The sequence below is a fragment of the Polypterus senegalus genome, chromosome 12 (assembly GCF_016835505.1).
Source record: "Polypterus senegalus isolate Bchr_013 chromosome 12, ASM1683550v1, whole genome shotgun sequence".
NCBI classification, from domain to species: Eukaryota; Metazoa; Chordata; class Cladistia; order Polypteriformes; family Polypteridae; genus Polypterus; species Polypterus senegalus.
This window is the reverse complement of record NC_053165.1, coordinates 77,623,121-77,639,584: the sequence shown is the minus strand read 5'-3', so window position 1 is coordinate 77,639,584 and position 16,464 is coordinate 77,623,121. Positions and strand designations below refer to the sequence as shown.

Below are 16,464 nucleotides of genomic sequence, written 5' to 3'. Positions count from 1 at the left end.
TGAGTTGTTTTTTTTAAAAGAATTCATGGAGTCAGCTGACCTGATTAATTTTGGTAGGTCATTCCAGATTCTGGGCGCTATACAGCTGAAGGCTATTTTGGCTCAACTTTGAGGTTTATTCATAACCTTAGCATTCTAAAATAAATTGAGGGGTTTATGTTCAAATCAAACATGGGAGTGGCATGGTGTGGGACTTTACTTACCCATGCAAGGCCGGTTATTAATATTAATGTTAAGCTCATGTCTGCTAGTCTGGCTTCACTGAGCTCTGGTGTTTCACTTGCTCCGAGTCACCAGGTGGCGCTCTCTTTCATGCTGTAGTAAAATGGGGGGGGGGAAACAACAAAAGTACCCCTAGGGTCAAAATTTTGCTCAGGAAATTACCTGCAGTTTTCTCATGAACAAATGAGGGAGGCGTGTAAATTTTGACAGAGATTGTTTCAAAAGTGTGGTTTTGCATACCGGACATACATGCACACACACACACGGATTTTGAGCCTTATATATTAGATGCATTTTCCTGAGGGTTCAGTGGATGTTTTTGGTCTTTTTGGAAGTCAAATGATTAGGCAAGAAAGCATGGCAACCCTTCTGAGGTAATGGCATTTGTACCCGAATCAGTGTCGCATCCATCAAGGTGCCCTTTGGTGATCATAATCAAATACTTTCAAACACGAGAGGAGGGGAGCCTGTTTAGCTCACTGAAACTAGACCACCTTGCTAGCGAGTGATGCTATGAGGCGATCTGATGTTGCTCTGCCTGTTCTTGCACTTCTCTTCACCCTTGTCTAGAGCTGTAAAGAGGCTTAGAGAGTTTACTAATACCAGCAAATCTGGGTAAGCACTCTGAGCCTGCGATCAGTGAAGAGTACAAGAGAAGAATAAAGTGGATTAAAGTGAACTACAAATTTTAGAAAGTCACACAGCCCAACATTTACACATTTTCCCAACTCTCTTAATCCAATTCAGGGTCAGAGGCTATCATAGCAGCATTGGGTACAAAGCAAAAATGATAGTCCATTGCAGGGTCCACTCACACACACCATAAAAGATCAACTTAGGGTAAGCAATTGACCTAGCCTGCACATCTTTGGGGATGTTAAAGGAAAACTGGACAAACAAAAACACCACATGGTGGCCACTACATCACAGTTCATCTGTTAAAATCAGAAGTTCTGGCCAGTACACGCTGTTAATATTAGAATGGATAATAAGGATGAACGACTTACTTTGGACCACTCGCGGGCTCTCTGCATTGTGCGGACGGCACTACGCTCCTCAGCATACAGTGCACCAATGAATGAGCCAATTGACGTTCCTCCAATGATGTCGATGGGGATTCCCACTTCTTCCATGGCCTTAATCACCCCAACATGAGAGCAACCTCTGAGAGAGAAGGGCACAGAGAATAAGTAAAAAGGAACAAAATGCAATGCACAAAATGTTGTAGACACTAATTGATTAAAATGGGCTGCTTGGACCTGGAGAATGAGAGCAGGACAAGTCCTCAGAGGTAAGTAGATACAGAGCAGACAGACTATTATACATTCAGATTCATTTTATTACTTCCCGACTGATCAGTCTGAGTGTACACCACTTAACAGATAATCTATATGACTACTCACCTGTAGTCAGTTCAACTCCAAGTCACTTTCACCGCAATTATGTTAATTTGAGGACAATCTCAATATTGTGTGAAATTAATTGAGTAATAAATAAATTCATAAATTGACTGGTTGATTAATGAAACAACAAGATAACAGATCAAGGGCTTTCTTCCATCCATCATAACTTGAATCTGTGTGAGTCAAAGTTGCAGGGAGCTGGCCCTTTAACTGGTGACCCATTTAGGCTGTAGCTGGCAATGCCACTTATTCACAACCTAACGCAGTCATTTAATATGTTCCAAACCAACCACACAGACCTGCCAATGTCAATGCATCATAAATAAGTAAACCTGAAAAAAGAATGACCAGACCACAACTTGAACCAAGACTCAATAACAACATGAAGTAACATTTTACTGTCTGAACAAATGCACCACTTCTACCATACATGTCTTGTCACTTTCAAAAAAGGGAAGTGTGGTGCAATGCCAGTGATTTCCGGCTGGTAAAGGACTTGCATCACATTCTCTTCTGTTAGCAGAAGTTGCTTCACCTCACCAGGACTGACATACTGAGCTCGGAGGTAAAGAGCCCCCTAAAATCCCCCCAGTCCATTTAAGCAGTGAATCCCATATAAAGCTGTGTGACACCTGACACCACCTGATGTCCAGTTTTGGTTACCTGTACATGGATGTGCTGTACAGTACAGGTTTAGTGGAGCTGCTTCAGCCCTCCCTGAGCCCACCACAACTTGTCCTCACCTCTGCCCTCTCTCGTCATTCTAGGATAACAAATCACCGGACGAGACATCCAGCTACTGGTCACCTTTACAAGCTCCTGTCAAATACACAGAGGAGTCCATAGCATTGGGTAGTAACGATTGGATGATTAAAGTGAAAGGAGAGCACCTTTGGGAACAAGACTCTGAGCCACCTGCTGAAGTCCCAGGAAGGTGCCACATTTATTGGCTAAGTAAAACAATACAGAACAGAAGCAATTATGGCAGGAGTGCCACTCCAATACACCCTTCAGGACATACCTGGCTCCCCCACCTCCCAACACAAGGGCAATGCTGTTCCCTGTGAGGACTCGAGCAAGGCGGGAAAAGTCGCTATGCCGGTCAGCTGTCTTTGCAAACACCTTCTCGTACATTTCTCTCTGCAGGGGGAGAAGAAAATAATTCAGCAAGATTAAAAGCCTCTCTCCCTTTATCACTTATCTTTCTAATTCCACAAGAAGGAAACTGAGCTAAACAAATCCTGGCTGTTCAAACCTCACCTCTGGAGGACAGTCTTTTCAATGAAAATATTAAGCATCCCACAATGCCACACTCACCAGTTTAGGGGGGCTGCGGCGAGAGAAGACTCTACGTGGACACTTGAGGTGCAGATGACCTGAGCACCAGCTGCGCATGTTCAGCCATTCGACAGTGTGGGCCGGGCCGGGTCCATCCTCCTTATGTAGCAGCACTAACTGCTTGAGAGCACGGACTGCGGTGTTCTCTAACATCTGTTCAAGCTGGTAGAAACAAATCAGACCATGTTAGAAGAATAGCAGTAGGGTGTTGTACCGCGTTAGCCATAGATTGAAACAGGAGAAAGTAGGGTGAAATTACACCTTTTATTGGCTAACTAAACAGATCTATTTAGTTAGCCAATAAAAGATGTCATTTCACCCTACTTTATCATGTCAGAAGAAGGCATGTGTGAATAAAGGGCAACAGTGACACCTACTGGTCACGCTGAATCACTTTCACCTTCTCTCCAGAACAATAATGAAGCAAAGACAAAAGTCCGATGAAGCCGTTAGAAAGTGGCACAGAGGACAGTTTCACAGTAGGACTCCTGTTAACCTCAAAACCACCTGGCTCAGCACTTACATCGTGTGAATTGTAAAGCAGTCTAGAAGAGTTTTATTAATTCTCACACCTCATGCTAAAACAACCCCAAGAATATGAGGGTTGGGCGAGGAGCTGCTGAATCGTTGCCAGCTGCATCCCATTAGACCAGTGAGGGTTGTGTGGTGTACCTGACTCTACATTCCAAAGTCCATGGTTCAGTACCCTCCTCTCACTCACTCAATGTGTGACCCTGAGCAGGTTGCTTAATTGGCTTGTGCTCCAATTGCGTAAAGAGCCTAGGGATAGTGTTTGCATTAAAAGGATGTAACATTAAATAATGGCGGTTTATATGAAAAGACACAAAATACCTCCCCGAGGTTGGGCTCTTGATCTCCAAGACCCACGATCAGAATGCAGTCCGCTTGCCGAATGCAGCGCTGGGTCCATGGGGTCATGGTGTAGTCTGTCTGGTACAGTACAATGCGGTTGATGTCCTCTTGCTGTGCCAGCCACCCTGAAAGGCGGTATTCATGAATGCTGCATGCAAAAGAGATACAATTTTTAAAGAGTGCTGTGTGTTACCCGGGGTCCCAACTGAGCTTCACTAAAACGGTGACCCAGTACAGCAGCTAGAACAGAACTTCATGGATCTCTTTTAACGCCTCAGACTGTCCATTTATATGGCTCGGACCACACAAAACGCCTAAAGTCATCGTGCCATCTCACATCTTAACTATGTGGTGGTTCCCAGATACTACGTTTTTGCTCAGTGCTGCCCTCTAAAGCTAACTCAGTTCAGATCCAGTCTCTCATTCTGTTATACTTGCTGCCCTTATGATGCATTGTAATTTCTGCATCTACATCATTTATTTGCTTAATTTCTCTGTACTTCTTGGCACAATGTCTCATGATGGGGTATACTATGAAAGGCCGTACAAAATGAATCCTGCCTCACAGGTGACTATAAAGGGCAATTTGACCGTGATCCTTTATTTGAGAAGCTAAACACAAGATTAGAAGTAGGTATTGTGTGTGGTATGAGCGAGATGACCACACTCCACACGGCGACAACCCACATGAACTCCGTCTCTGGACCTGTTTCACCTTCTGTAGTGCATTTCATAAGGAACTCAACACTTTCAAAAAATGAGTACTCTGTAATTTAAGTATCATAAGAACTTGTTGTCAAATGTTTTTTTCCCTTGATTTTGCTGCGTTGGCATTACTTTGTCATGTGTCAGTGGTGATATGCTACAAAGGATCTGGGAAGAATTAGACAACTGGATTAAAGAGTGCTGTCTGAGATAAAGTGCAGTATATTAAGCATATGCAAGATTAAGAACAAAAACTGCAGGATCCCATTAAATATTGGTGCACACTAGTACAAATGAAACATAGTGAGCAAGAAATCCATTTTTGGATGCGTTTGATTCTTTTGGAATCACCTGGCACTATACACCTCACAGTCTGCCTATTCAGTCGAGCTTCTACCAACAATGCTTCCCTGAAGCTGCACACAGCTCCTCAAACAACCTGTACCACCTCACCTTTAAAATCGTCACTTAAGGATTATCAACATGAGGCAGACAAAACTGAATCCTCCTGCTGCCAAGAAAGCCAAGGGGCAAGTTTGACTGCCAAAGGCTCTTTGAATAGACTCTTCACAGCAATCACACCCAAATCCTACCCACCTGTCCAAGGCAGAGGATCCCAGACGCTCTCGGATAATATCACTTGTGAGCAATAATGTGGGTCCTGTGGATCAAAGCATAAAAGCATCTTAGCTCTCATTATAAACAGTGTCAGCAACAAAGCTCAGACGTATCATTAAAACAGACACAATGCTGGGTGCCACAAAGGCTTTGGCAATTTTGAATAAGAACACCCAATAATAGAATGATATCATAACATGACAAAACAAATTGGCATTGTGAGCCAAACTAGTTAAGAGCTTTCCAAACCACTGCTTTGAAGATCCTTAAACATTTCAGGCGATTCTCTTCTTCTGGTCTGCCCACTTTGGATATTCGACTAAAATGTCTCCTGAACTTTCATCTAAATGCAAGCCTAATCAATGCTAAGTGAAATCCTGTAGTGACTGCAGAAGCAAATTCTGCTTTCCAAAATCCCTTTACAATCTGATTTTTTTTAAATCTGAATTTACAACACCCTGTGGTGTCTCCATTTTAGCACAATTAGGTTCTTACTAAGGTGCCCACTCCGACACTCCAGTTAACACACTGTTGTTTCCTATACCAAAGTGGATCTCTGACATGAGTGCAACTGTGGAGGCACCTCATGAACTGGTCGAGCTTGTTAGATTATCAATCCATCCCTTTTCTAACCTGCTTATCCAGGACAGAGTCACAGGGAGACGGGCCTATCCCTGCAGCAGTGAAGGGGCCAATTTATCAGAGTACAACTTGCACCGAGCCAGACTCACTCATGCAGAGCCAGTGCAGAATTACCATTTAACTCAACACACAAGTCTTTGACATTTGGTAGAAAACACATCTGTGTTTGCATTTAGAAATGAGAAAACTCCATACGGACAACACAGCTCTACCCTCTGTGCTATCATAATTAAGGAACCTCCATTTCTAATGAGGATGTCACATGACATTGCCTAGAGCACCCTGCCCAACTCTTACAGAATTAACATCCTAAATTACAAAACTGATAAATATTTCCACCAGTTTTGTGCTGCAGAATTTTGGAAGTGAGAGGCCTGTTTAAGTAGGAAGCTCAATATGAAGACAGAAGCAGCAGCTCGATAAAGAGAGAAGCTGGAATGAATTCTCTCAAGGACTGCACTTCATGTGCAGCTCAGCTCAACAGCTTTGTTTAAAACTAACTTCTCCATTCAAAAAGACAGAAAAAAGACAGATAAAAAATACAGCTGGTACCATTTGGCCAAATTTGAGACTCCTGCCCTAAACAATATGAATTGTTTAACTGCTCCACTTACCAATGGCACTCAGAGCATGGTACAACTCCAGATTGAAAGCGTTGATTGGCACATCATCACAGACAGGCAGCACTGCCACTGTAGACAGATTGCTGGCAGGATTGGTCACATCATGGCTGGAGGCCATGCCAGAACCTACAACAGAAAGTCAGCACAAGAGAAGAAGATGTCAGCCACAGAGCCAAATGAGTCAGTGGCACAGGTTCAACGGTCCTCCCCTAGAGGTGCCACATTTCTTAACAGCCATGATGTGCGGCACTTCAGTTTTACTCTATTCGGTTCCAAGTTACTTTTTCATATTCTGGACACTGCATATTAAATCTAGCACAAGACTTTATTCACTAATTTCTCCTTATCTCATGGCTTCATTTGGTGTCTCTTGGATTGTATTTTACTGGTGAAAGTGCTTTGTGCTACAAGGTCTCATTTAAACCTGACCAAAAGTTGACTGATTATTTAGATGATGTGCTGTACATGAAATTAATGCTAATTCTGCAATATTGTAAAATAGTTTAATTCCATTTTTTCACTTTTAGATCATTTTTAGATAATATATTTTGAAAAGCTTGGTAAACACAACAGGACGTGATGTTTAACTGTTAAAATGAGAACAACTGACTGGACCAATGAACTATGAGTCATTAGACCATCTGTAGTCTCCCATCTAAAATGACACACACACAGACGATAAACGTTAAGTGACCAGTGTAAAGGTCTACATATAATGGTCTCCAAAAACAGAGTTTGTATTAACTTATCCACTTTTATTATGTTCTGCCCATCAGCTGAATGACATGGTGTCTACCCCCATGCAAACACTGTCTTTTTTTTCTCACTTGCGATCCCCATATTCCTTCTCAACCACATGCTTTTTTGCTCAAGTAATCTCAAAGCACAAATCACAAAGACACTCTGGACATTACTCCCAAACCCCGTTCTTCACACCTGAAAAAGGTCCTCTGACTTGCTGCAGGTTTCCCAGGATCTTCTGCCCAAGGAGATGGATCAGCCTTGTTACAACCTAATGGGAGGAAGAAGGTATGGCAGTTAGTCATAGATACTGGACAGCCACCGAGGCTTTGAGACAAGGGAGGGTAGGGTTTCATTCTGATTACATCAGATCTGGTCAGGAGCCCATTGGACAACACCAGCTACTGAAAATCCAGAAACTCCTCTATCTACTCTGCTTTCTACCTAATGCTGTGAAGTATCTTCATCCATCACGAGTCTTACACCTGGTAGGGTGAAAAAAGTGCAACCAAGAGTCCTCCAAAGTCTGAACACAAGAATGGCTTTAAAAAAGGAAGCCATTCGATCCATCTTTGTCCTAAATGAACAGTTATCTGAGAAAGTCATGCAATATATTCTTGATGCTCATACATCTCCCCAAGAAAACAAGACCGTGAATTTTTAATTCTACCCCAACAACACTTGCTCCAGAACCACCAGCCTCGAGAACCCCAACTTTATCAACCCACCACACCTGTGGATATCTTCTCTTGATGTTGTTCAGTGTTCCCTCGGGCAGCTTCACAAGTTCTGTGTCTCTCACTGCATGGACCGTGGTGGCACGTGGCTGTCGGGTCAGAGCTTCTACCTAGCAAAATGAAAAAAAGACTGTCGCCTTTTAAGGTCCAAGGTGCAATGATATCCCTGGAAGTGATGCCCTTAAACTGATCAAGTTACATATGGACAGACTGACAGGCAACTCCTTAATGATTTGGATTCTGATACATAACCTTGTCAGTTGATCCATAATCCGTCTGACCAAGCACTTGAAAGGTGTAAAGAAAAACCTGACTGTTTGGCTAAACAAATCTGGCGAAACGTGATTAGCTAAACATGGACAGTCAAACATACCTGGCAAACATGACAGTCCAAAGCCAATCGTATAAACATAACCAATGAACGCGACTTTCAAAACTTAAACATTAATTTGGTCTAGTTTGTCATTCACCCAAGCACTTTCTCGAGCAAAGAACAAAAAACAAGCATGAAGTTAACCAACATAGGCAAAACAATCTCATGGAAAAGAAATTAAAGGCATCCAATTTCTTCATTTTGTGATAGAAAGCACAAAGGCAAATGTCAAACCCCTTCAGACTTACCACCCCGATGAGATCTCCTCTGCCATACTCGCCAACTAGTTCCTTCTTGCCATTTGACTTGAGGATCACAGATCTCAGGCGACCATTAAGGACGATGTAGGTGCAGTCAGACCGGTCACCCTGCCTGTATGAGAAAGGAGAAACGTGGGAGAAGAGGAGGCGCTACACCTCATGGCTGCAAAAGATGCCAAACATGATTGACCTCTGTAATGCATACACTGTCCCATTCCTCCTTGTTCCTTACCTGCCTCAATCAACATTTACTTTATTTAGAAGGAAGCACCGATACAAATGAAATAAAAAAAAAAATGACTGTAGAAATTAATTCACGCACCAAATGTAAGTAAAGGAGGTGGCAACCAAGATAGCACATCACATCAAAAAGGTAAAGCGAAGCCTTACTAACTAAATAGCACAGTTCAGATGTTGAGAATGATGAAGAATATGCAGGGTGACATGAAATCACAAAGAAATCATAAGGAACACCCAACTCCTCAAGAGGTGAAAAGAGCTCAACCACAGGTAAGCAAAGGAGCATTTTAAAGTGTAACACAACTGCAGATGAGGGTTCATGGATGGTGTATAGCTACAAAAATATGGAGAATCCAATTAAAATATTCAGTACAGAGGGTAATAATCAGATCAAATATGAGCTTTAAAAATTAAGTTTACTGGGAAATAAGTTTATGGATGTGTTGTGAAATTTTATAAAGCATTATGAGATACCCTGCATAAGCTCTTTGCACTATATGATATTTAGCCCGAGACCATTAATGTTCTGACTGTAGCTTTCCACTTCGAGACAGTAATACTTTTTTTTTTTTCCCAGCCTTATTGCTTCTCAGTTTATCACGAACACTCAGGCATAATGAACTAGCTCTGCCAAAGACAAGGAAGAACTTTGGAGGCAGTAACCATAGTTATGCAAGATAAATAACGATTCTGCAAGAATCGGCCTTCAAAGGTTGAATTGTTTTACTTCACTGTATAAATCAGAGTGTACTTGGCAATAAGTTTCAGAACACTTCCTAGAGTCCTGTATTTCTCCATGTGTGTCAATAAAACAAAGAGCCCTCCCTGCTGTGATGTCCAGTCTGATTTTTTCCAGTGTGAAGAATTTTAAAATAAAGCTCACTAGGAAAGATTTACATAAAAATTAATGGTATGGGCAAATTTGATACGCATCACAATAAACTTGAATCTGATACTTGACTCACAATACATTCATGTAATCTTGCTTTAGTTTTAAAATATTAAGTATTGTGACTAAGATTTACTTCATATTTCTTTTTAGTCCAAATGAAGTTAAATTAAGGAAACAAAATGTCAATCTATCTGTAATCCATCTTACATTTAAATAAGCTTTGTGTCTTATTTCAAGTTCCTCAGTAGTGTCCACCTTAAGACTGGGAACACTCTATTATTATATATGACACTCACTGGAATACCATCTAAATTTGGTTCCGAATGAGTCCTTGTGTGGCCTTTTATTTGTTGACGGGCTGTCAATCAATAGAGATGAAAATGTTCATATGTATGTGTATTCAAGTCCAAATATACACAAACATCAAATTCTTTGCAGATTTGTAGGTTACTGAGACTAGGTGATGATGAAATAACATTAAGTAAACAGGCGGACCCTCCTCAAGAGATCACACAAAGAACAGATGCTAACCTGTAAAGAGCTCGCCCGGCCTCCACTGCCATCCAGTCAATAGCAAAGTCCATCTGCCGGACAAAGGAGGACATCCGGATGGCCACTGTGTGTGCTGCACTTAGGACAACACTGGGCTGCTCACGCATTATCCTGCAAGGAATATACAACAGTTAAGGCTATAAATTACAAATTTAGCTTTCCGACCTCGCTGCAGAGAACAATATGCTCACTCATAAAAGTCCGACTTAGAAATCTTGAGAAAAGTGCAGTCCCGGATGGCCTTGATGGTGAAGATGAGGGGTTCCCCAGTCAGTACAGCCAGCTGCCCCACCATCTCTCCAGGCTGGGTGACAAACAAGCACACATCCTCCTGTTTATCAATCATCCTCTGATACACATGAAGGCAGCCCAGCAGCACAAAGTGAAGGCTTACATCCTGCAAGAGGCATCAAGGAGAAGCAGCTCAATGTATCAGGTGGTTGGAAGACTTGGTCAGATGTACACATCAAAGTTATAGTGAGAAGGTACAACTCCCATTCTGATAGTAACCCCAGATATGCCACAGTCTTTGAAATTTAAATGAGGTACAGGGCTAGGCCACAATTTTCTTCTGAATTGGCACCTGATTTTGAGTCTCCAAAACTGGAAACCCCATGTGACCTTCACTGACTTTTCAGAGGACAACTGACTGGGTGGCTTTGACTGCAACAGCCACACTGTGTGTAGGACACCCCATCACACCCCATAAGAAATGCATACGAGTTATAAGCAGACCTCCTGCAGCACAACTGTCAGCATGTTCAAACATCCTCAGTTCAATGTGCATCTCTTCTTCCGCTGTACTAAACCTTGTTCTTAGTTTTTATTCCACCTTTTCACAGTTTAATACTCCGTTTTTGGGAAGTGAAACCCCCTCATGGTTAAGGAGTTAAACGGCAACTTTCAAGAATGCCAGTTCAGTCCTCACCTTTGACTGTTTGTGCCATCACGAGAGAGTCCTCTCACCTGACAGGGCCCACAGTGTACAGAAAAAAGACACAAACTGGATTTTCTAATTCATAAAGAAGCAATTCAATTCAGTTTATTTTTTTTTTTTTTATTTATTTATTTATTAATTTTATTACAATCAATACATAGCAATCAAGTTTTTACAAAAAAAAAAAAAAGAAAGAATTATGCTAAGCACAGATCGATCCCCACCCTTGAGAGAGAGAGCAAGCCAAACGGTGTAAAATTTAAGGCTTTTAAAAATACCTAAATCAACAAATTCTCTGTGCTTTATGAAATCATTTCAAAATATTACTGATTAGATCCTGCCATGTTTTGAAAAAAGTCTGCACAGATCCTCTAACTGAGTATTTGATTTTTTCCAATTTTAAATAATATAACACATCAGTTTCCCACTGACTTAAAAGAGGAGAGTTTGGGTTCTTCCAGTTTATCAGAATAAGTCTGCGTGCCAACAGTGTAGTGAATGCAATCACAGTTTGTTTGTCTTTCTCCACTTTAAGACCCTCTGGAAGAACCCCAAACACAGCTGTTAATGGGTTAGGAGGGATTGTGAGTCCAAGACTGTCTGAGAGGTAATTAAAAATTTTTGTCCAGAATAATGTTAATTTGGAGCAGGCCCAGAACATGTGACCTAGTGAGGCTGGGGCTTGGTTGCAACGTTCGCAGGTTGGATCATGTCCTGGAAACATTTTGGAGAGTTTTAGTCGAGACAGATGTGCTCGATATATAATTTTGAGTTGTATAATTGTATGCTTTGAGCATATGGAGCTTGAGTGAATTCTCTGCATTGCTACTTTCCACTCCTTTTCTAATATATTAATTGAGAGGTCATTTTCCCAGTGTCCTCTTGGATCTTTGAAAGGAAGGGATTGTAAAAGGATTTTATATATTGTAGAGATGGAGTCTAACTCCTTGAAATGAATGAATTCAGTTTATTTTTATATAAAACCCCATCACTGAGTGCAGGCTCAGAGCACTGTAAAAAAGTTCACAGGTAAATGGAATTACAGACTTTACAAATTAATAATTATATAATGAATACACCGAAAGGGACAAATTTGTTTATGCAGACGGGAAAACAAATGGAGCTTAACAATAGCTGTTTATCAGTTAATTGTGGAACTACGGCCAGATGACAACAACAGAGGAAAGGAAAAATAAAAACTCCAGTCAGCAGGATCCCTGGGGGTAAAAAAAACCTCTGAGTGTCCACAGTCAGATATAACAGAGAGGACACTTTCAGATGCTCACACATTCAAGATAATCATCCACAGCTCCATCTCTAGATGCAATTTTATAAAATTCAAATTGCCTGTCCATGTTCCATCCACAATTCATTAAAGTATTTTCAGATGCCCATGGTACTTCTCTAGTATTCTAAATGTATTTTATTATTTTTTTTATACTGTTTAGAGCCAACTTTCCCTTGGAAGTGTGATGTGTTGGATGGCTAAATAGAAGCCAACAGAGACAGAAGGAACACTAAATCAACAGGACAAGGAAAGGGCTTATAGTGGCCATACTGGAGGACTTTTTCCTCAGAAAGCATCCTGACCAGGTTGAAAACCAGGGACAAGGCACTCTTAGGCTACAAAAATCACCTGCTGTGCCTTCCTTTAAACTAAAGCAAAGATAAGACTGTGAGCTCCTTCACTCACCTGATCTCCTTGTCGTGCAAGAACAGTCCCGGCCTTGGCATGATGCAGTGTAACCCGACCATTTAATAGAGAGGCATCCTGAAACACAAAATTCCTGTTACTCTTGGCTTTTTCAATGAAGAATGCTAAAGTATGAAGTTTTTGCTACTTAGGTGACATGTTTAGTGCAGACTGTGGTGTGGGCATAGTATTGATAGCAAGGGTGAGAGATACCAACCATCATTCATTCTGACATTTAAAGGCCCCTTTCAAGTACTGCAGAGAACAGTTTTTAAAAGTTGTAAGTGGTGTAGTATGGGAATGAGATTTGGCTGATGAAAGCATAACATTAAGCAATGTTGGAAAGAACACAGATGAGAAAAACTATCTGGATGTGTGATCTGTCACAGAGTAAGAGGAATGCCAAGCTATGAGAAAGACTAGGTATGGAGCCAATAGGCGATATGCTGAAGAGATAAAGACTAAGGTGGTTTTGGTATGTGGAGCAAAAAGCAGGATGAAAAGGAGAGTTAAGATGGAGGTGGAAGGGATAAGACCCAGAGGAAGACCAAAGATGTGGTTGAAGGTGCCAAGGAAAAAAAAAAACATCTGAGGGGCAACTGGCTAACCTGTAACCTGGATAAACACAGTTAAATCATTGCAGTTGATGATGTGATCAAGTCCAAGTCGGAGGGGCAGTATTCATTTAATATCTCCTGTAAATTCCTCCTCTTGGCTAATCAGTCTCTTGCTAATCTGCATTTGGTCTGTCACATTTCTTAGTCCCAGGCACCAGTGGAGCTCTGCCTGTCTTTACACTCCATTCTTGTAAACTGTTGACATATCTAGCACACATTCAAGTCAAAGGCCAGCAGAGTAATAATGTTCACTTACCTCGATGCACATTAGTCGCAGAATTTCGTTTTTGGCTTCTTCAAAGAGACTTGATGTTTGCCGCCCTAGCAGTGGTTCAAATAAACTGTCTGCCGAGTCCTCATCAGGGTACAGGAACACCCCAGACGGTTGCTCTTCCACCATCACAGACTTCCTTTCCCGTGGTTCCTGAGAAATGGACTGAAAGGAAATGATTGTTAAGAAAAGTCACCTCTTTGTTGCTCTGCAGACTAAAGCTTGGCAAAAGAAAACAAGAATTTTTCAGAGGAGCAGAGGGGAAACAAAAGTAGAGCTTTGTGTGAGACTAGTGGTTTAAGGAAACTTCTGTCCTCTGTGATGGCAGACATGTAGTGTAGGCTTGGGCCACCAGTGGCTGCAGATTTTCATATTTTGCCAGAAGATAACTAAATCTGACTACAGAAAATGAAGCGCCCTTATTGGTGGAAAAAAAGCAGAGAATGAGAGGCAGAGGAGAAAGAATAACCAGACCAGATGAGGGGGTATATTGGTAAGCAATGTCAGCAGACCACCATAAGAATTCAAGCTGATCCCTCATATAGCATCACCATTAACATGGGTGTAAATGACAAACTCCGTTCAGGGCAAGGTGAACTTGCCGAACTTTCAACCCTGGAGTAGAAGGACAGACACTGAGAGCGAGTGGAGGTATAAAGGCACATCTGAGGGACCCCCAGTGAATTAAGACTACAGACAGGGAACAGCTAAAAGAAACTTTATGAAATGGTATTTCATTTTACAGAGAGCTCTTTTGTGTTCTAGTAATAATGTTGTCCTACAGCCAAGGTGGAGCCTATAGGTGGTACCATGGTGGCATGTGTCACTCCTCCTCCTCTTACTCGTGTGAAGGCTGGTGGTCCAGATGTGCCGTCATCCTGCTGGAAGACCAAGATTCTTCCTCGCTCATAGGCCATGTCAAAATCAGATCGACGTCCTCTTTGCATCCCTAAAGGAGCAAACACAGACATTAGCAGATGGAAGTTATGAATCCTCATCCTCCTTCGCCATTTTGGAGAGGATAAGGCTGAAGTAACAATGTAAGACTGTGGCTTAGGTTCCCATCTACAACCCTGCCATGTTTTCAGGCTTCCTGGCTAATTTTTGCGAAACAGACAAAAAATGATAGGATATGGCATTGTGAAAGTCTGCACACCCTTGTATGTTTTTCACAATTCTTCTCAACAACATCACGACATAGAGATTATATGAAAATTACAATGTTACCACAGGCTCTAGCAATCTAAATCAGGAAACCCTGGCACAATTTCTCTAATAGTCACTGGCTTATTAATACAGTATATTAATACAGTACCTGAGATATCGACAGGCATAGAGACAGCTCTGCTGAGGGTTGGTACTGTGGTGCCTTCCTGCAATGCCATTTTGACAGTATCACCTGCAGGTTAAAAAAACACAAAATCACAGTTTACTGCATTATATCATCTACCAGCTAGCTCATTTAATTGTTTATGGGCTAAGATTTAATGAAATTAAAGCATTATGCAGGTTAGGTTTGCTGTGTGACCCTGAAGGAGTCATCTGTGGTTTGTTGCCTGCTTGCATCACACCACACTTCACTGCAGTAGATACTTCTTAGTGGAATATGCCTATGAAGCACAAGACTCAAGTCTGACCACTTACATTGCCCACCAGTGCCTACACACCCTGTCACAATATGGAAACAATTGTGCTGTACCTGTAGAGCACCTTGAGAAGATGTGATTTTATATAATGCTTTCAAACTTATCAAGGACCAGCTGAATTATACACACCCTGTAAACATACAGCACTGACTCTGTGAGGCCCAAGTGTATGGCCTGTTTGGCACTTCTACATATATTGGGGCCCCAAGACGGCTAAGAAGTTGGATCAAAGGTTCAATCCCTTACCACTCACTCCACGTATAACCTTGAATGAGTGGCAAACACCAGCAGTGCCCACATGGTGCAAATATATAAACATTCTGTACCTGTATGTGGTGGAACAGAGAGTCTAGAGAAGGAAAGCTTCTACTTAGTTCAGTTTATGAATGATCCCACCCCTCATCTTCCTTCAAATGACAAGTAAAGCATCAGACACATGAGCCTGATGAGTGCTTTACAGGGTCTGAGAGAAGGGAATATGAGGGGGAGAGCATTTAAGGTTGTACAGATACAAGCTACATTTCCCTGAGAAGACAATTTAAATGAAGCCAATCATTGGAAGCAACTACTGGAGCCACCGTGAATTAATGAAGAGTGCCTTCCTTTCTCTTGTTCTTGTGACTGCCCAATCATATTTTTCACCATATTAAATGAGGTTTCCCATTCTGGACCTCAGTCCTTTCCATGCTTACCTTGTATTTTATTTTACAACCGATAAAGGCAGAGTAATGAATGAAACAAGTAAAAAAAGAAGGGATGTGCAATGGTTGGATTTGGATGAAATAGGACAACATGTTGGTTTCATTGCTAGCACTTACTCAGCTCTTTGGCGGCTGTCACCTCCCCTGGTTTACCAGCATTCTCCTCAGTAGTGCATATGCTGCTGAAACGCTTGCTATGCCTGATGGGACTGGTCCGGGCCTGGTGGAGTGACTGAGGCTGCAAACGAAGAGGCTGCATCTCCTGAGAAGAGCAGAAAAGGTTAGGAGTTCCACATCCAACTACAAAGCCCACAGCATTTTTTTTTTCTTTTCAAAAGCACACACTGGTATCATTCGTCTAGGCCAGAAGTAAACTTGTG

The 16,464-nt window shown here is 41.7% G+C and overlaps 1 protein-coding gene across 5 annotated transcripts in view; it reads right to left on the bottom strand.

Moving 5' to 3' along the window:
• Positions 1–16,464, bottom strand: part of pnpla6 (patatin-like phospholipase domain containing 6) — a 61,790-nt gene that overhangs the window by 24,639 nt on the left and 20,687 nt on the right. For all 5 annotated transcript variants that reach the window (XM_039772461.1, XM_039772466.1, XM_039772465.1 and 2 more), the window contains exons 12-27: positions 16,202–16,346; positions 15,053–15,136; positions 14,580–14,686; positions 13,723–13,902; positions 12,850–12,927; positions 10,411–10,616; positions 10,199–10,330; positions 8,524–8,647; positions 7,899–8,012; positions 7,361–7,436; positions 6,416–6,550; positions 5,139–5,202; positions 3,816–3,984; positions 2,943–3,125; positions 2,647–2,765; positions 1,230–1,386 (exon numbers count right to left, since the gene is read on the bottom strand). In XM_039772461.1, the coding sequence (XP_039628395.1) occupies positions 1,230–1,386; positions 2,647–2,765; positions 2,943–3,125; positions 3,816–3,984; positions 5,139–5,202; positions 6,416–6,550; positions 7,361–7,436; positions 7,899–8,012; positions 8,524–8,647; positions 10,199–10,330; positions 10,411–10,616; positions 12,850–12,927; positions 13,723–13,902; positions 14,580–14,686; positions 15,053–15,136; positions 16,202–16,346 (2,073 nt within the window). The remainder of the gene's footprint in view (positions 1–1,229; positions 1,387–2,646; positions 2,766–2,942; positions 3,126–3,815; positions 3,985–5,138; positions 5,203–6,415; positions 6,551–7,360; positions 7,437–7,898; positions 8,013–8,523; positions 8,648–10,198; positions 10,331–10,410; positions 10,617–12,849; positions 12,928–13,722; positions 13,903–14,579; positions 14,687–15,052; positions 15,137–16,201; positions 16,347–16,464) is intronic.